At 36.2% G+C, this 21,095-nt stretch overlaps 2 protein-coding genes across 3 annotated transcripts; both read right to left on the bottom strand.

Moving 5' to 3' along the window:
* Positions 1-1,883: 1,883 nt before the first annotated feature.
* LOC123520266 (nucleolar transcription factor 1-like) lies at positions 1,884-12,466 on the bottom strand. 2 transcript variants are annotated; one of them, XM_045282406.1, is made up of 12 exons: positions 11,899-12,466; positions 10,587-10,946; positions 10,179-10,236; positions 9,596-9,791; positions 8,607-8,739; positions 6,998-7,107; positions 6,838-6,880; positions 5,888-6,031; positions 5,460-5,551; positions 4,662-4,839; positions 3,583-3,666; positions 1,884-2,863 (listed from the first exon to the last, which is right to left on the bottom strand). In XM_045282406.1, exons 1-12 carry the CDS (start codon positions 11,947-11,949, stop codon positions 2,363-2,365), a joined length of 1,950 nt encoding a protein of 649 aa, XP_045138341.1. In that variant the 5' UTR covers positions 11,950-12,466; the 3' UTR covers positions 1,884-2,362. The 2 variants fall into 2 exon arrangements, with proteins under 2 accessions (XP_045138341.1, XP_045138342.1); XM_045282407.1 differs by having other exon boundaries at positions 11,748-12,464.
* A 1,491-nt stretch (positions 12,467-13,957) lies between these two features.
* Positions 13,958-20,846, bottom strand: LOC123520264 (out at first protein-like). Its single transcript, XM_045282405.1, has 7 exons — positions 20,365-20,846; positions 20,150-20,262; positions 19,608-19,721; positions 18,804-18,938; positions 18,443-18,629; positions 17,736-17,854; positions 13,958-17,351 (listed from the first exon to the last, which is right to left on the bottom strand). The coding sequence occupies exons 2-7, from the start codon at positions 20,228-20,230 to the stop codon at positions 17,193-17,195; spliced, it is 795 nt and encodes a 264-aa protein (XP_045138340.1). The 5' UTR covers positions 20,231-20,262; positions 20,365-20,846; the 3' UTR covers positions 13,958-17,192.
* Positions 20,847-21,095: the final 249 nt, after the last annotated feature.

Below are 21,095 nucleotides of genomic sequence, written 5' to 3'. Positions count from 1 at the left end.
GGTTCATGAGGACATAGACGCCCTTCCTCAGAATGATGATTTAATTGGCTTCATGGATCGAAGCTTATTGTGACAGACTGGTACGAGACAACTTTTGAGATGGATTACGGAGCCAAATATTGAATGTGAAAAGTACATGTATACAGGCACAGAAGGAGAGGACGTATGACATGAATGCATGGACAGGAATTTCTAGTTGGCACGTACGTTTTTTGCTAAAGGGTCATGCGAGTGGAAGGAACATCGGTCTCTTTTTTCAACATATAATAATATTATATATATATATATATATATATATATATATATATATATATATATATATATATATATATATATATATTCGTCGTCTACCAATCCACGACAGGAAGTGTACTTGTACCTCACACACACCTGATGTGTTGAATTCTTTTTCAATAAGTTTTAACGATGCGCTCCCAGTAACGGTAGGAGAGAGAGAGAGAGAGAGAGAGAGAGAGAGAGAGAGAGAGAGAGAGAGAACCATATGCAAACTAACAAGAAATATTATACAGCCTCCTTACCGGGCCTCCCAGGAATGCGCGGGTCACCTGCCGCCCGCCCGAAAAAGGATAAGATGACTCCGCCCGCGCCAGTCACCCCTGCCGCCTGTCCTCACACATCATTCCTTGGTACTGAAACTGATACGAACCACTTCTGTTCCTGAGATCCCATACCACGTCTAATTTCGTTAGTGAAAGTTCAACACTCACGCTATCGCCATATTTATAGGTACGATAAGAAAAAAAAAAAAATAGAACTTAAGATTTTATATTTCTTTCGTCATAATTTATTTACCACAACGAGAAAAGAGGTCAGCAAGCTAAGGGTATATAAATAAACATTTTCATATAAACCACGCATCATGCAATACAACAGTAACCTTGAAGGCCGCCCTGCCACCACCGGCATTACGTGAGGGGCATGCACACTGCCCACTATATACAACAAACAGGATCTCAGAAAAGAGAGAGAGAGAGAGAGAGAGAGAGAGAGAGAGAGAGAGAGAGAGAGAGAGAGAGAGAGAGAGAGAGAGAGAGAGAGAGAGAGAGAGAGAGAGAGATTGTTTTACAACCCAAAACAATAACGATGATGATGATGAAGTAAATACAGATCATATAACATATAATGCCATTTCAAACCTTCACTAGGAAGGAAGCCAAGACTGAAAGCAATCTTGTGAGTTGAAGACAGCTCCAGTCAGAACAATGGTAACAGAAGTTACAAGTACTCATATTCTTTGAAGTTATCTTTGTGTACAGAAAGTATATCTGCCTTGTATGCATGTCAAAGGAAACTAAATATTTATATTCTTTAAGAGAATTAAAATGGGTTATTATACAAATACTTTCTCAATGTATTACATACAAAAAGAAGATGATTACTCCATATAACCAGCTTTACAAAAGTAAACATTGGAATAATCAAAATGGTATCTGTATTTAGTGGAAATTACTGGTTCCCAAATACTTCAGTGTCTTCACAAAGAAATAAATGGTCACTTCCTTAATCCTCCTTGGCACCATGTTAAAAGTAAATTGTCAGCCCTTTAATCCTCCTTGCTATCATGTAAAAATATATATATACAAACAAATTAAACTCATTATTCTTTAAGGATAAAAAGCAAAGATAAGAATAACAAACCTTAAATCAATACAGGCAATGCCAGAATAACACATCCACATTGCAAATTATTCCCATCTACATACACACTGAGACACCAGAGTACATACACACTATCTCAGATGTTCAATCTTTCAAAAAGCGTCATATATATATATATATATATATATATATATATATATATATATATATATATATATATATATATATATATATATATATATATATATATATATATATCTCTCTCTCTCTTTCTCTCTCTCTGCCTCCATGGGAATTTCATGGGTATGTAATTTGCCTGTTCATGCTGCCAAATCATGTATATACTCTTTCCATAAAGTTCATGGAAGCAAGTAATCACTATCAATACAATACTGATCTATGTTCATTTTTCATCCTATATTAGCTTTAGTAAATGTACATAATAAAAATATTGTTTTCTTGCAAAGCCAATGAGGGGAGTTGTTACACTCAACTTCTGCAAATTTATCTATTCTTAATAAATGTCTTCCCTAAATATTTAATCTCTTATACAGTATCTTCCACATCAATAGACATCTTTATATTCTGTTACTATATTTGTATCCTTGAGTGGGTTTATCCAGTATCTTTATCTTGTGATCATACATTATATTGAACCATCATTGGTTAGAAGAGTACCATCAGATGTATGTACATGCAAACAACACACTTGCATTTTCACTTATAAGCAATGGAACTTTGGTTACTTGTCAGTGGGAAACACATTGAAGATGTCACACTTAAAGAACCGCTTGCACACAGACCTGTATTTCAAGAGGAACTCCTGCTGCTCGTATGTGTCCAGCCGCCTAACGTCATTGATGATGGATGCTTGAAGAGTGTACTTCCACTTCTTTAATGTACTATCAAAATTCTGCCTAACTTTGTTGGGGAGGTATTCATATCCACTCAACATGAGCATGATTTTCTCCATCCTTGCTTCCAGTGGTTGGTTGACATTGAAAAAAACCTCCTGCTTACAGATCTGTCTCAATTTTTGTATTTCTGAAGAGACCAAATTCTTGTTATCTGAGGATTCAGCAGGCTCACACTCTGACCGCTCCCTGCAACAAGACCATCTTGCTTCCCAGGATAGGGTGTCTTTTTTCTCCGACCTTGGTTCACTAAGTACCGTTTCTTCTCTCTTCCTGGAAGATTCCTGAAGCCAGCAGAGAGTGCCAGAGGGTAAAACTTGCTTTCTTCCCTGTGTGAAGAGGAACATTTGCAAACATTCATAGTTTACAATCACATGAGAATTATGACTTATTTACTTACTTAGCCACATCATTAGTATCTTCTATTATTTCATCAATAGTATGTAAATATTATTGTAGGACACATGATATCAATATTGGTGTGTGACTATATGTGGGTGAGAGTTAATGCAGGTCTGAGACTGTAAGTGGTTAGTGTATGGCAATGAGCCAAACTGCCATGGCACTGTCTGGTTCATGTCTGGTTCCTTTTTTCCAGTCTGAGATTTACTTATCTACACTTATCAGTCCTACAACTGAGGATGGCAAGACAAACAGATCCAAACAGACCAAGTTCTCTTAGTAATAAAGATGTGTACTTGGTCTTGCTTACATCTCAAGGCATGGCAAAGACCATGGTCAGTTGTAGTAGGAAGCACCACATGCATACACCTATGCACAGAAAAGTAGTATTGGCAGCTTTCTTTTCCTGCCAAGGTGTGAGGTCACTTCTCCAGCTTATGTCTCATACTTTAACATCATTGGGTGAATAGACAATGGCTTGAAAGATAACAAATGTAGTATGTCTCTCTCTGACGGGATTCAGACTCAGGATCTCTTGATTGTAAACTGAGGATGTTCAATACAATCATAGATCAACTTGAGAAACATCATTTCCTCCCCATCTGTCTCTCTAGTAACTAGGAACAAAAACACAATAAAAGCTTACCAAAAATCTGTCTGCAAGGCTCCGTACAATGTCATTTTGGCTTTTCTTCCAATTTTCATATTCTACTGTGTATTCTTGAACCATCTGTAAAAAAAAAAATAAATAAAAATAAAAAATTAGGACTTGCTGAATTTAAGATGAATAATACCATGATAGAAGATAGCTAAATAAATAAACTAAGAAATAAATAGATATGATGATGATGATGATAATAATAATGATAATAATAATAATAATAACAATAATAATAATAATAATAATAATAATAATAATAATAATAACAGCAATAATCATAATAATAATAATAATAATAATAATAATAATAATAATAACAATAAAGAGTAAACAAATAAAATAACAAAGAATAATACAAGTGTTGTTGTAGCCACAGAGAGAGAGAGAGAGAGAGAGAGAGAGAGAGAGAGAGAGAGAGAGAGAGAGAGAGAGAGAGAGAGAGAGAGAGAGAGAGAGAGAGAGAGAGAGAGAGAGAGAGAGAGAGAGAGAGAACTTGGGATTACAAGAGAAAATAAGGTTCAAATGACAAGGTCACCAAACAACACTAACAATACAGTTGACATCTGATATAAAGCAAGGTATGGATCGTACTGAGAAAATAGTCTACTTGCTGTGTCAAATCTAACTCTGGCTGTAGCTAGTGGTGATTTCTTCTATTGCTACAAACAAAAAATAACAAGAACAATTTATTTCTCTTCAGTGAGACTTACCTTCCCAATGCAGTAAACATCCCTGCTCTCTATTGTCCACTTAAGATCTCAATGGGAAATTTCATACCTCCTCTGATAACTCAGCTTCAAAAGAGTTAAGTGCTCTCTACCATCTCAAGCCCACCATCATTTCCCTGCAGGTCCCATATTCCAAGCTCCTCAACCATAAATTATCTATATACATCCACACACACACACACACACACACACACACACACACACACACACACACAAATGTTGTCTACTGTATATACAAAAACACCAATCCATACTGAAGTCCCTGCAAAGGAAACAACACAACATATCATCTCTTACATCCAAATTTTACTTAGTATCCAATATATTCATACATACCTGCTTATGTCTCTCCTTGTACTTCCTCTTCTTATTATCAGGAAGATTTCTGAATTGTTCTGTGGCATGAAAGAGACGTCTAGTACCAGGAATGTTATCAAACTTGCCTTCCTTCAATTTTTTATGGTAATACAGAAGGCTCGCTCTGTTTGGAGGACGAGTGGGCATATCTAAAGATCTGCAAAAACAAGCATTCATTATCAAAGAAAATTAGCAAACCTTTCATGACTACTGCAAATAGACCTATGCTTACTAAAAGAGCTAATAATTTTATTTCCCTCATTAATGCTCCTCAACAATCCTGTGAAATCAAATGAATAGACACAAAGTAACAATTTAACTCCAACATTATGTAGGGAAGGAAGAAAGGAAGGAAGACAAGAGAAAGATTTGGGACTCTGTTACAAGTGAGCCTTAAGATTCACAACAGAGAGAGAGAGAGAGAGAGAGAGAGAGAGAGAGAGAGAGAGAGAGAGAGAGAGAGAGAGAGAGAGAGAGAGAGAGAGAGAGAGAGAGAGAGAGAGAGAGAGAGAGAGAGAGAGAGAGAGAGAGAGATTCTAAATTTAATCTTCAGTAAACAGTTATTCTGACTGTATGCTGCTAGACCAGTAATCTGTGATAACTGGCAATCAGTGTCTATGGGACCCAAAACTTCAAATCTTACAGAAGCATCTTAAAAGAGTATTTGAATATTAATACACCAGAATGCTATAAAAAATCCTCTAAGTCAGAAAATATCCTTCAAAAGTTAGTGGCATGCCTAACCAGAGAAAAATCTACATCAATCAAATTACTCACCTAAGATACATCTCACAGTCCTCCTTACTCGGCCCCTTCCTTGCTGGAACAGTCCAGTCTGGATGCTTCACAAGATATTTAGCAGCCTGAAGCTGAAAAGATTGTGATTCAATGGCTCAATTCATTCTGTTAAGCCCTTTTCTACAGCAAACTGTCTTTTGTGTCATCCCAAACAAAATTCACAGAATACATCTGTTGCTCACTATACTCACAATTTAGCTAATTATCACAAATAATGAATGATTTTTGTAAGCTAAACAACACTGCATCACTTAAAACCATTCTGAATACACACATGCTTAAAACAATTCCAAAAGATAGGTCATTCTTTCATCTGCCAATTACCAATACTTCAAAGTTCCTGTCACAAAGCCTGCACTCACAAAGGCAAGAACACATCCCTTCTATTACGCTGTGATGACACTAACCTCAAAGGTGTATAATTCAATGGCTGACAACGAAATATACTTGAGTTTCTTCTTTAGACTTAAATTCTTGTATTTCTTCCTGGCAGTTGCCTTCAAATCTAAATTCTTCTTTCCTTTTTTATTGCACAGTTCTTCATAATACAACTGAAAGAATAAAGTAACAAATCATCTGAAAATCTAAATATTTAAAACTTTCTTAAGGAAGTTCCAGTCATTTTCTTAAATTGCAGTGGTACATTAGTACAATATAAAAAATGCTCATTTCTTTTGGTAGCAATGGTAACAATGACCCCTCAATAAACTGAATGAGGAATTATATCAATATTGTTTCCATCCGGAACAACATCATTCCACCCTAATATGTAAGAGTTCAAAAAGCTCCCGTGTTGCATTTATCGATTCACCATCCTTTAAAAAAAAATTTCTACAGCAAAAGCATGATGTGCACCAGCCTAAACTATAATGCTAGATGAATATATCTATATAAAAAAAAAAAAAAAAAAAAAAGTCGGTCATTAGATAAGTGAAGACATTATTTGGCACTTGCATAACTTCTTTAGCAACACAGCAATAGTTTAAAACAGAGAAGGTATTTCTGCCACACCCTGTATTTCTCATTGCAATTTCTTACATCTACGTTACAGGAACATAATATGGTATAAGTACTGCATTAGATAAGCGTACAGAATTACACATCCATACAGTACAGGATTGGACATTAGCCACCAATACTATAGCAAATAAGGTTCAATTTATGCAATGACATCTGACTGACTGAAGACAACCTTCAAGAAACCAAGCAAAGTTTGGTTTAGGTAGTGAATATCTAAATTATTAGAGAATATAAACTATCTAATCAAGTGACCATCCTAGTGACCATCCTTCTACTCAAATGGTTTGGTTTAACAAAGAATACTGATAAAAGAGTAATAGATTTCATGTTCACTTACCTCAAAGGGAATCCTTGGTTGCACAGGAGGCTCATCACCACACCTGGAGAGGTAAGATTCATTCATTACACCTAAAGGACTTTATTCTTCAAATAGTGGAATTTCCTCTCATGGGTTCTATTTCCAATAATCACATGTGGCACATACACCCAAAACTTACATGCGAGCAATCTCCTTTTCCTTGGCCAAAATGTAATCCTTTCTGTACTGCTCTTTCTCTTCTGGAGGGAGCTTCTTCCATGCTTCAGCACTTGCAGCAAATAGATCAATCTATTCCAAGAGATAGGTATGATATAATGTCAAATCAACTTCTCCCTACTGCTTGCCTCTCCATTTATGTGTATTTTTCTTCTCCTTAGTCCTACTTGTATTAATACAACATCCAGAACAGTTTTCAACCATTATATTTCATATTTTCTATAGATTGGTTGGTATTCATGTCCACATTTTTTTAGGACTCTTAGACTATTACAAACCTCACTCATGTCTAACTCTGACTTTTGACCATATTAAGGAGAGAGAGAGAGAGAGAGAGAGAGAGAGAGAGAGAGAGAGAGAGAGAGAGAGAGAGAGAGAGAGAGAGATATATATATATATATATATATATATATATATATATATATATATATATATATATATATATATATATATATATATATATATATATATATATATATATATATATATATATATATATATATATATATATATATATATATATATATATATATATATATATATATATATATATATATATATATATATATATATATATATATATATATATATATATATATATATATATATATATATATATATATATATATATATATATATATATATATATATATATATATATATATATATATATATATATATATATATATATATATATATATATATATATATATATATATATATATATATATATATATATATATATATATATATATATATATATATATATATATATATATATATATATATATATATATAATTTTATAAATAAGGTAACAGGAAGAGGATTCAAAGATACAAGAATAAGAAATTTCATGAGCAGAGTGGGAGAATATTTGTAAAAGTTGAGATCCATTTATGCACATCAGTGACATTTCAGTGCTGTGTCCACTCACCCTTTCAGTGTCAGTGAATAAAAATAATGTTACCCTTGAATTCAGCTGACACATTTACACGTTTGCCACAATACTGCATTTTGACTCTCTGCGTCAGTTCCATCTCTGTTCTGTGAAAATGAATATCATCTCCACAGATATTTATCAATTTTTCACGGCTAACAGATGAGTGCTGCGAGTTTGTCCACAAGAATGCACGATGAATCATTTTATAATATGTCACAGCCAAAGTATATGGACAGCAGTGTTAAATAAAGTATTTGAAAAACTTTGTTATAATCATCAATGAACTCCTTGTATGTACCCCTAGGAAGCAAAGTTTCCTTCACTTTCTCTTTTCTTCCATGTATCATGTAGACACTTTCTTGTGTTCAGTTTATACTCAATCTCCTTCTCTTCATACAAAATTATGGCAATCATTGCTAATTCAATGTCTGAAGACTTTGGCATCTTGGAAAATCACTGATTTCATACAGTATGGAAGTGTCTAAATAGATATCACTAGAGCGTCACAGAATTCAATGACACTGAACTGACATGGCACCAATGTATGTGAATGGGCCTTAAATGTCACATAGTGATGATGACATGAGAACTGTTTCCCTCCTCCCACAAAATTTAGATTTTTACACTTACCCCAGACACCAAGCCTTTATTCTTATCAGCAAAATCCCTCACAAATTGCTGTCGAGGTTGTAAGATGAGGCTTGCTTTCAACTTCCCACTTGGTATTTTTTCTTTCAGCTCACTAATAACAGCAGTCATTGTCCTGGAGCATAAGTGGAGAAAGAATTACATCTTATCATGTGTGTGTGTGTGTGTGTGTGTGTGTGTGTGTGTGTGTGTGTGTGTGTGTGTGTGTGTGTGTGTGTGTGTGTGTGTGTGTTCACTGTTTGATCTGCTGCAGTCTCTGACGAGACAGCCGGACGTTACCCTACGGAACGAGCTCAGCGCTCATTATTTCCGATCTTCGGATAGGCCTGAGACCAGGCACACACCACACACCGGGACAACAAGGTCACAACCCCTCGATTTACATCCCATACCTACTCACTGCTAGGTGAACAGGGGCTACACGTGAAAGGAGACACACCCAAATATCTCCACCCGGCCGGGGAATCGAACCCCGGTGTGTGTGTGTGTGTGTGTGTGTGTGTGTGTGTGTGTGTGTGTGTGTGTGTGTGTGTGTGTGTGTGTGTGTGTGTGTGTAAACCTTTCTCTCTTCAAAATACAATGGGCATCAAAAATTCTAGGAACAGTGCATTTCTTGAAGGCATTTGACAACTCTCAGGGAGAACTTAATGTATGATGGTGTTTTTTAGGAATTGATTACTATCATTCCAGGTAATCCTTCCTATACTACACAAGCTGAGAAAATACATATATATAATCTCAACAACAGGGGAAATATGAGAAGGTATTGGGATTATTTGAGTGTATTTTGTACTTCTATAATTTCTAAATAATATTTTTTTCTCCTTGAGTAAGTATGTACCAACAGTTGGCATGTACCTGTTCCTTGGATTTGTAAGTTCTCTGCATCAAACCCTTAAGTCTAATTTGCATACATTCATTTTTTATTTCACTAATTATTCAAAATCTTAAAAATGACCAACAAAACTCACTTCACTAATTTGATGTTAGTGAGAAGAAATTCAAATGCTTTCTTGCAATCCTCAGCAGTGAAGATGTCAAATGCAATCTTATTCCAGTTTATCTTTTTGGCAGTGTATAGGCAGCTTTTTTTGTCCAACTTGGGGAGCTGGTTCTGCATCTTCTCCAGCAGATGAGTGATGTCTGTCACAGACCATGGCTTTGATTCTACCCATAATGAAAAATAAATACTATCAAATTAAAAGTACATAATTTTGTCTATCATGAGATTTATGCAACAAAATTTTCCAAACAGCATATATGGTGCACAAAGGGTTTGCTAATAAATAAGCATATGTATATACCTAGGTAGTTAATCCATTTCTCAGAAATGCTGGGTAGAACCTCATAATAATAATAATAATGAATATAAATCATGTTAAGAAACAATGAATAAATGACTAATAAATCAGCATAGTAAGTTTCCTATATGATAAGAGGCCAATTCTTAAAATGTCAAACACACAGGATGGAAAAGAAATAATAAAAGGATGGTTATTCCAGATTCATTCATCAAACACGTGATGAACACAACGAACACGGAGAAATACTGACTGAATGGATTGTCCTTATGCTGTGGACTAGTGGCAGTGCTGGTGCAGCCTGAGGGACCCTATGACAAAAGTATACTACTTATGATTGTATTTAAACCACAAGACTAGTATACATGACATATAAAGATGTTCATAATAATTAAAAATAGATAAAGAAATACTAATTAATTAGGCAAACAACCACCACATCACTGTAGGCTAATTAAATGCATAGTAATCATTAAAAGTATTATCTAAAATGCCAATATGCTGATGAAAATCAATCTGAAATGTACTATTGGTAGTTAGGAAATTATTGTCACAGTATGGCCACAATAACTTCTATTGCTTCACAACCATTACTGTACCAAGTCAATCTTAAAAAAAAAGAAAGAAGAAAAAACAAAAAAAAAAAAAACTATATTCCCACCTCTAGATCAGTGCTGGAGCTGGCACTGGTGTTGTCCAATCCCGGGTCAATCAGTTTTGAGCCTTGGATCTTTCTGCTCTGACTGGCTGCCTTAGCGTTGTCTGTCTGCTCTTGGAGGTCTTTGGTCCACGTTGAATGAATTTTACTGTTGTTGGTTGTGGAAAAAGAAGTTTGAAGCAGACTCCAACTTGGCTTCTTGATAGCAATGAGGCTGGGGTCCTGCTCCTCCTCACTGTCTGATGAACTACTGAAGGATATAACAATGTCTGCAAGAACACTGCTGTTTTGGGAGACCAGCTTTTCCTTTTCTTTTATCTGATTTGTGTTATCGCCGTTGCTTTCCATTGTAGGATGGAGGTCCTGTCATAAGCAGATTTGGTCATGCTAACAGATAATTTAATAGCAATTTAATCTACAAGAAGAAATTTGTTTTAATAATTCGTCATATAAAATCGTGGAACTCAATAAAACACAAAAATGGTTAAGACTGTCATAGCTTGAAGCATTCATTTGAAAAAAAAAAAGTATTATCTTGAATTGTAATGGCACATTGTCCAGTATTTTTTTTTTTTTAGGCCCGACATTGCGAAGTTACTTTACAAATAAATCTAATTTTACTGCAATGATATGTGGACCCCTTACCCACACACACTTCTAAGTGTGTGTGTGTGTGTGTGTGTTACCTGCCTCGTTTAGCCCACGTGGCGGCATCCCGGACCATCTGAGTGGCGGATGGCGCTCGGCTAGGAAATGTCTATGATGGTAGCGATTTCAATCTAATTTAATTGGTTTTGTCACATAAAAACTGTGAATTCAAGTTCTTCTTTGGCTAATCTACCTACTACAATGTTTGTGAAAACTTACATTTGGTATAGATAATACCCAAAGCTTCACTACGGTCAACTACAACCCACATGGCGGTTTAGGTAGAAAAGCCCAAAGGTAAATGTGTAACGAAAGTAAAATATGGGGAACATGTGATTCCCTTCCACGATATTACATACTACACTATAGTAACCAAAACACTACAACTGAGGTGAAGCGAACGTTAACATCATTCTAATAACATTCTCGAAAATGCTCAAGAACCACACCACACACATCTGGATCACTTTATATACCTAAAATAACGTTATACAATACATAAGTGAAAAATCTTACCAGTTCACACAAAAAAGTAACACAATGCAGCAAGGCACAGAATAATCGGCACCAAGTTAAAATTTCACCGGCACAGCAAACTTTTGAGTGTTGGGACTGTTAATTCGGTGAGGGCGGGGGCCGGAGGGTGGAGGGGTAAAGGCAGCAGTACCTGCACAACACAGCACAGCACACTTGAGGAAAGGTTACTCCGAGACAGCATATCACACAGCCTCCGCTCCCGCAACCAAATTGTCTATTTTTTACTTTCCGCACGTTGCTGAGTAAATTTCTATAAATTCTGATTTATTTACTTTTATTTTTTTTTATTCAATAATAATAATAATAACAATAACGAAAAAAAAATATTATTATTACTATTGTTATTTTGTTTCCACCTACGGAGATACAAATGCCTACTTTAGGAAACTGCTTGTTAATTATTACTCAGCGTTTGTACTATTTATATAATAAATTAAATAATGAAAATACTGTTTATATCGAACATATCCTGATAATTGCAATGAACTTTGAAGAGATCGATTCGATCACCACCACAATATTTCACCGTGTACAGCTGCACTTTTGAACTCCGTCCCCGTGTGTTATATAGTATCAAATTAAATTACTGCCTAATGTGCAGTTCTACGATGTCTATCATAACCTTTTTTATGTAGCATTCTAATACATTGATGAGTATGCAGTTCAAACACACACGCCCGGTGGCTCAGTGGTTAGAGCGCTGGCTTCACAAGCCAGAGGACCGGGATTCGATTCCCCGGCCGGGTGGAGATATTTGGGTGTCTCCCCTTTCACGTGTAGCCCCTGTTCACCTAGCAGTGAGTAGGTACAGGATGTAAATGTAAATAGAGGAGTTGTGACCTTGTTGTCCCGGTGTGTGGTGTGTGCCTGGTCTCAGGCCTATCCGAAGATCGGAAATAATGAGCTATGAGCTCGTTCCGTACGGTAACGTCTGGCTGTCTCGTCAGAGACTGCAGCAGATCATACAGTGAAACACACACCGCGTAGTGTAGTGGTTAGCACGCTCGACTCAATCGAGAGGGCCGGGTTCGAGTCCCGGGAAGCGGCGAGGCAAATGGGCAAGCCTCTTAATGTGTAGCCTCTGTTCACCTAGCAGTACGGGATGTAACTCGAGGGGTTGTGGCCTCGCTTTCCCGGTGTGTGGAATGTGTTGTGGTCTCAGTCCTACCCGAAGATCGGTCTATGAGCTCTGAGCTCGCTCCGTAATGGGGAAGACTGGCTGGGTGACCAGCAGACGACCGAGGTGAAATTACACACACACACACACACACACACACACACACTGAGCCCCGCTTGAACCCTGTACAAACATGGTATATATATATATATAAAAAAAAAAAAAAAAAAAAATACAACTAGGTACTCATAAATACACACAAACACATAGATGCAAAATATTTCTAAATAATAAGGGGGTATTACATACCCGTATGGAGAGAGAGAGAGAGAGAGAGAGAGAGAGAGAGAGAGAGAGAGAGAGAGAGAGAGAGAGAGAGAGAGAGAGAGAGAGATGCAAAATATTTCAAATAACCAAAGGGGAAATTAAATGCACACACACACACACACATATATATATATATATATATATATATATATATATATATATATATATATATATATATATATATATATATATATATATATATATATAGAGAGAGAGAGAGAGAGAGAGAGAGAGAGAGAGAGAGAGAGAGAGAGAGAGAGAGAGAGAGAGAGAGAGAGAGAGAGAGAGTAGTATTAAGGTAAACATAATCTCTTGTTCTCCCCATTGAGGCAGCACACCTAATTCTATTGAAAGCACTATATTCACCTAAATAAAAAAGATGATAAAAACAAATAAACAAATGGTAGAGGTGAATTAGCACATGGTCCACACAAGTCATGGTGGTCACTATGGGTTGATACAATATACCAAAGATTCAACTGTCAGCCACAATTTCTAATGAACACTCTACAATGAATATGTACAAACTAGTTTCTTTTCAAGAGTAATTGATAGAACAAATTATATATAAAAAGAAAAGAAAACAAAAACAAAGAAAAACAAATCCTGTTCAAAATTCTAAATCCACTTGAATGCTCATCATGTTCACTGGTTTTAAGTGTACAAGTAGCCTCTTTAACATGAAATTAAAAGAACATTTAGCTGATGTCATGTCAGGTGCATCCCTGCTAAGAAATCCTTAAAGTCATCTCATAACTGATGTTTATTGATTTATACACAATTATTACCAAAGTTGCTTCACTTAATAAATATGGATAGCATATAAAAATGTCAATATTTGTATACCAAATCAACACATTACGTATAGCATAAAATATAAATATATACAAAGCTTATTCCATCTGCAAAAGTATCAAAATACAAAAATAACTTGAATATTCTTCAATTTAACTGCAAAAAATGAACAATTTCACCTTAAACAGAAGACTTTCAATCAACTTATCAACTCAATACATACTCTCCTGCTGAGGTACTAGCTTCCAACACCACCACATGCTTCCATTAACGATTGAAATCTGGTAGAAGCAAATCATTTTATGAACTTTAAATCCTTGCACAAATGACACTCACACATCATCCCAAAATTAATTTTTTATGGGTCTTTTGAAAACTACCATGGAATCTTTAAGAACTATTTCATTTCAAATTAAAATGGGAGTGGTGCCATCAGGAAGAAATAAAGGAGGGTAAGATTAAGAAGCAAAATTATTACAGATGTTTTTGATTAGGTGCCAGAAGACTCAAAAGGGAGTTGGATGTCATCAGATTATGACACATTGTATTAAAGAAGGAGATTTTGGTAAGTTGGAGAATAGACTTAGCATGATTTCAGGATGAAATACAAAGTGCATGAGATTCAAGTAATAGAAGGCTCAAGTACTTTTTGTGGGCCACCTCTCTATGATCTACAGCATGAACACAGGCTGTGTTAAACCAAAGTTAGGAAGGATTAGGTTAAAAGAGGAATGTATGCATCCATGCCAGATACTATCACCAGAGATGGGTCTCTGACAAGGAAGTAGTAGCCATTCTAAGGCTCCACTTTGGGGGGTTCTAAGGAGGGATTGGAGCAATAAGGCATCCATGCTTCCTAATTTTTAACTGCAATTGTAATGATAAACTATTGCTTAACAAAACATTTATCAGCTATTCCCCTTTGTGGAACATGTCAGCTTGGTATAAGAAATATTGAAAGCTTGTGCCTCATGCAATATAGCACACATGTATGGCTAACACCATAGTTTCTTAAACCTGTATGATGCATGAAGCTAAAGCAATTCAGACAATTCTGTGTAAAGGCATATTTATTTGTGCATTGTTATGTTTAGAAGTACAATCAACTCTCGATTAATGTGAGTTTGAGCAACGCGATTTTGACTTAAGGCGACGATATTTAAGGAGATACGATTAAATAATGCGATTTATTCTATTTAACATGAGTTAACTCAACTTGATGACGTCACGTGCACCCCGCGCGAATTGTTAAAGAGGAAGACGATTGAAACAGCAGAATTAGAGACATCAAAAGCATGGTCTGCATCAGAAACCCCAGAGCCAGAGAGAATTTTAACAAAACAATTATCTACAGGAAGCACTCGTTTCAATAAGGGAAGGACTGGATTTACTGGCCGCCAAGGATCCTAATGTAAACAAAGGTGCAACAGTGGCACTAAAAGTGATGGCAGAACTAAACTGCTATAAATCACGTTAGATCAAAAGAAAAAGATGATCAAACAAACCACATTAGATAAATTCTTCCAAAAGAATATTGTGCAAGAGGAGCCATAGGAAGAGGGAGACAAGAGTGAGGTAGGTGACACGAGCGAGGGAGAGTGGGGTGAAGATTCAGCAGATGATGACCAGTGATGCATCAACAAAGTGATGGCGAGTGTAAGGACATGTTTTAGTTGTGTTATCTAGTGACTTATAAATGTAATGTACCGTATTTGACAGTATACAGGACACATGGGCATGTAAGACACACCCTCATTTCAGCAGGTCAAATTCAGGAAAAAAAAGTTTTTAGTGTATTTAAGCATAGTACACTAATGAAAGCAATCTAGCAACACATTATAAAAGCAGAAAACATTGCTGCAAGAGCAATTTCATCCTCTGGCCAATGTGGGGCTGGGCAATGAAGGTTATACTTAAGTACCTTTCCTTGCACTCTTCAGAGGGTATTCTTGCTGTTGCCAGACATGCATAATATTTCTCTGTAGCTTGTGACCCAAAAGCCCTTACTGCTGCTCTATTGCCATGCTACGTGACAAATTTATCACTTGTAGTTTGTAGGAGATTGTGTAGCTAGATCTTTTTCCTCCTGCTGCCATGATGGTGAAGGTGTTGATGTGCTTTATTATGATCATAAACTTGTGGTTACTCCTCACTGCCAGATGGCATTCAGTCACGTATAATTTGTTTTTAGAGTAATAATATGTATTGGTAATGATAGTACCAGCAATAAAATAATGATGCATGCAGTTAGGGTAGGTAGTACTGATCGTAAGCTAGGTTAGTGAGTGTCAGGGAAAAAATTAGCCTATGGTAGATTTCAACTTTGCATATTAGATTCAGGGTGATCTTTTGAGCCAAAATTTTGGGAAAAGATGTGTCCTTTATGCCATTACATACACAACTTAAAAATAAAATAAGAATGTGTTTTTATTGTTTCCATGACCTATAATGTATTAATAGCTTTTTTAAGGTTTGAGTAGCAAAATCCCCAAAATAGGCAGACTTTTCCATTAGCCAGGAACATAATCCTGCCCCCTCCCTATTACCATTGTTTTCTGTCAGAAATTTATGTTTAAATAACGCGGTCTCCAGGAATGTAACCTTCATGTTAATCGAGAGTTGACTGTACTAAAAAACGTCTGCGGCAGCATGGGCAGATGACTTTCAGCAGTACCTCATTAAAGTTCCTAGATTATGGCTGAAGTCAACCACAAATTGAAATATGAATAACATGCATATCTGAATAATGGCAAGACTTCAATGCTGACCTCATACACTCACACCTTCATTTAAATGACAGATTATCACATGCCTCTTTTGAGTTGGAGAAAGATGGAGCAACAGGACCATCTTACAGGGAAAATCTGTCAATTTTATATAAAGCAATCATGAGAGGCTATTAGGGTAAAAAAGAGCAGAAAAAGCTATCAGGCCTTGCCATACTAGTTTAGCATTCTATATGCAGGCAGCTATAAGAAACTTCAAAATGTTCTTATAATTGCTAGCAATGCTTTCTTGCTCAAACCCTACCAAATTCATATGAGTTACAATGTCAATTTCCAAAATCCATTGTAAATTTCTTAAGAGTATTATTGTTACAGCTGCTCTGTGATGTTCACAATAGCTTTGAACTGAAAGACTTTTATAAGACAGACATCACCACATGCAAAAAAAAAGTAAGGGCATCAGTCATCCCACAGACACAACTGTCGCTGTGGCACAAAGTAGCTGAAGTTTCTACATCTGCGGCAAGTTCTTATTCCACAACGGTAGGATACAGCCTTGCCAGAGTTGTCTCTCCCTTTGCAATACTTGAGACCACAAGGATACCAAGCAATGCACACCTGAAAAGAAAAAAGCAGAGTGGACAAAGCTCATAATAATCTTCATCTAGCTACGTTTTTCCTGTTTTTCTTACATGAACTGGTGTTTTTCAGTCACACATTAGACCATGTTAGGTAGTGATGATAAGGATAGCTTATGATGCTGACTGTAACTCATGAATAAAGGTTAAGTATTGCCCACAGCAACCAATAAATAAACAACTTATCTCTGTCTCCTTTTCATGGTAGGTAGTGTATAGAAATACAGGTAGGATAATGGAAATGAAGATAAAAGACAATAAAAATAGCAGAGTGGTAACCAAAACAAAACAAATTAATAAATGGATAAAAAAAAAAAAAAAAAAAAAAAAAAAAAAGTAAGCACAAATTCTCGCCACTACCCACCTGATAGTGACAAGCACAGGCACTGGCAAGGTCCCTTCCACTGTCCCCACAACGCGCCACACCACGGGTCGGCAGGTGTCGTGTCACATCACTCACCAAAGACCAGTCACCATCCAACTCTGGCAATAGGGAATCAAGATAATCATTTATAACTTTACTTTTTTTTTCTTTATCTTTATTACTGGTTTATGTTTTTAGATCTTTCCTGAATAGAATTGTTATTTATTGTATTTATTCTACATAATGATAGATTGTACTGAAATCATTTTATAGGTGCACCTGTATCAATGGCACTTGACTAACTTATATGCAGTTATTTAGCTAAGTTTCTTTTGTCTGACCATAGGCCTAAGCCTACCTCCCCCACCCTCCACTTCTGAAAGTATCTTCCATTATCCTATGTTATTGAATCTCCAATCTGAATATAGCTTATACAATTAGTTTATTTCTTTACATTTTGTTGTCTTATTGTGTTTTTATTAAATATTTTTCATTCCTAAAAACTTTTCTTATTCAAAAACATAAAGAACAATGTTTTTTGGGTGCTGGAATGGATTAATGGCATTTAAACTCATTTCATTGAGGAAAATTGATATGAAACATGAGCAAACCAAATTATGAGCTCTGTTACAAACATAATCAAACTTGTGAGTTGAGGTACTACTCTACTACAATACTCTCTCTCTCTCTCTCTTTCTCAGCCACACCTCTGCGCTGTGTGGCCCACAGCTTGATGTCCCGGTCTGAGGCATAGGTGGAGGTAGCTGCCATGTTGCAAAGGACAGGGATGTGAGGAGAAAGGATGCCAGCCCTTGGAACGTCCACACTCACATCTAGCTCCACCTCTTCTGTCCCCCGGTCCTCCTCTGGCACACGCACTGTACCAGGGTTTTTCTGTCAGAGAGGTAATAAGCTTAATGTTTTGACTTAGTTTTGTTTTGCAACTTTGTGACATTCAACTTTGAACACAAAATCAAGAATACTTTGCTAAATCCTCTCTTTGGTGATGCTTTATGCTATTTCCTTACTGTACACAGCATAATGCTGGACAGAACATGATAGACTTACCTGCCTGAGTTTGGACATTGCATCAGAGGATATGAAGTTGTTCTTGAAGAAGCGCATTATGAAGCACATAACCTGAAACTGGCTCTGTCCTAGCTCCTCTTCTCCAAGAACAATCACCTTGAAGATTTGCAATTCCTACAAGACAAATCAAAGGTCAATGGATTTGTTCCTACAAAGTTGGGAAGATAAACAATCACATTATCTTCCTGAAAATATAAGAATACTTTATGCCCTTTATCCTATCATGAACGCAAAATGTTGATTTATAAAAAAAAAAAAAAAAAAAAAATGACAAATGAAAAAAATTAAATAATTAGAAATAAAAAAACTGAAAATTCATGGTTGATGCTAAATGACAAATATTCTGCCTATTTGGGAACACTTCTCAGGAAACATAATGCAATAAAAAATTATAACTCACTACATATGCATAGTCAATGTCTTCTTAAGAAAAAGGCAGGAACAAGGCACCCACATACAGAAACTCACACTGGCAAGAACTCCCACACTAAAATTTTAGATTTCACATAAGCAGCCTCTAGGTCACTAATAAGACACAAAAAAATTCTTTTATCCACACAATGCAAGGGTTAGCAGTATAGCACACCCGGTTTCCCTTTGCAATCAGTAGCATAGACAGTTCATCCCTGCTCCACCTTAATGTTCATAGAACCATCCCATTACGTACATCTAACCTAATTAGGTGAATGGAACATATTCACGAGAACCCCCCCATCAAGCATTCACATATTCACAACTATATCATTATAATACAGCTACAACACATTAATATCAATGACATACCTGTTTGAAGTCAATAAGCTGGGTGATATATGTTCCATCATTCTGAGGAAACTCTAACATAACAGAATCATCGGAAATGTTTGCTGTTATTGTCTCCTTGAACACCTCTCCACCCTGCAAAAGAAATATTTGTAGGAAGAGATACATCAGCAAATAAGGAAAATTGTCTCAACCTACCCGAAAACCTTACATCCCCACACGTCTCCAGCCTTGTTATCGGCAGAGGGTTGGTGACATTTTTCCGCCACTTTATACTATCATATTATATGTATACAATAGGTTTTGAGGCCTAGATAGAAATAACTCGAAAAATAAGGCACCAGAGATACACTGGACTTACCAATACTTACTTACCTACTTTACTTCATATAATATATGCTGTCATTCTTGGTTGCATCATTCTGTTCAAGCATATCAACACTCAAGAAGAGGAATGTGCCTTCAGCTCCATACACTTACTAAATACTGTAAAAGGTGGGATGTTGGATATTGAAGTAACTTTAACTTATTTTCAAGACAACTGTAATCATTGGCATACTTACTTGGGTCTTTACATTGACCACCAGCTGTGTCTCGGCTACAACCAGGTGGACCACCACCACCAGGAAAAACCGCAGATTCATTGTGAGCAATTCCTTGATCTACGCCTCACATCCTGCAAAAGTATCATGTGTACAAGTTTTGTTCAGTTCAGGTCTGGGTGGAAGACGCTTGCCATTAATGGATCTACTTGACCTTTCCGTTGTTTATTGCTTACGTCTTTTTAAGTTAGTTCCCCTCCAGCTATGCTTGGCTGGGAAGGCAACACGTTCAGATAACTCCTCACTCCATGTAACTATGCAGATTGACAGCTGCGTGGCGTGCGCCTGTGTGGCTGGACAGCTGTAAACATACTTCGGCTTCTTTACTCCCCAAATTCGCCTCATGTAAGAATTCGGGGGCATGCCATTATTATCTATATATGTCACAGAAAAGCAAATCTATGCGATAGATAAGATAGGAAACAAAGGAGCAGGCAACGGAAGTAAAAATAATGAAGAAGGATGAACTAGATAGAAAATGTTAAGAAGATAACGTGTGATATGCTGGACTCTTGTGGCAGTTGAGAAAGCGAAGACATGAGAAAGCTTTAATGCACGAACCGTGCATATGTGGGTTAAAAGCGAGTTGTTATATATTATCTTGAACCGAAACACTTGTACCAAAACAAACCTTAACATTTATGAAAAAAAAAAAAAAAAAAACAAGTCTCACATCCAGGTATATAGGTAGAATATATGAACATTACAGGGAGAGAAAACTCACAATAATCCACAATATTTCTATCTAAATTCCTTAACAGCAATTGAGGCCTCATTTCTCTCATGAAAAGAAAAGAAAGAGAGAAAAAAAAGCGTGTTTGAGGAATCCCAAACAAACGAAAGAACAGGCTGCTTGGGAACCATTATATCCGGGTTATGAACATATGTTATATATCATTCATCCTAT

Source organism: Portunus trituberculatus, chromosome 46 (assembly GCF_017591435.1).
Source record: "Portunus trituberculatus isolate SZX2019 chromosome 46, ASM1759143v1, whole genome shotgun sequence".
In the NCBI taxonomy this organism is placed as follows: domain Eukaryota; kingdom Metazoa; phylum Arthropoda; class Malacostraca; order Decapoda; family Portunidae; genus Portunus; species Portunus trituberculatus.
Note: the sequence above shows the minus strand (reverse complement) of the source record. Positions and strands in the feature narration are given on the sequence as shown.

Coding starts and splice junctions, on each gene's coding strand:
- LOC123520266 (XM_045282406.1), bottom strand. CDS start 11,949: ATGCTGTCTCGGAGTAACCTTTCCTCAAGTGTGCTGTGCTGTGTTGTG. Junction 10,947..11,898: donor TGCTGTGCTGTGTTGTGCAG/GTACTGCTGCCT, acceptor TGCTTATGACAG/GACCTCCATCCTACAATGGA. Junction 4,840..5,459: donor GACTGTGAGATGTATCTTAG/GTGAGTAATTTG, acceptor TTGTTTTTGCAG/ATCTTTAGATATGCCCACTC.
- LOC123520264 (XM_045282405.1), bottom strand. CDS start 20,230: ATGAATCTGCGGTTTTTCCTGGTGGTGGTGGTCCACCTGGTTGTAGCC. Junction 19,722..20,149: donor TGGTCAATGTAAAGACCCAA/GTAAGTATGCCA, acceptor TTTCTTTTGCAG/GGTGGAGAGGTGTTCAAGGA. Junction 17,855..18,442: donor GTGGGCCACACAGCGCAGAG/GTGTGGCTGAGA, acceptor CCCTATTGCCAG/AGTTGGATGGTGACTGGTCT.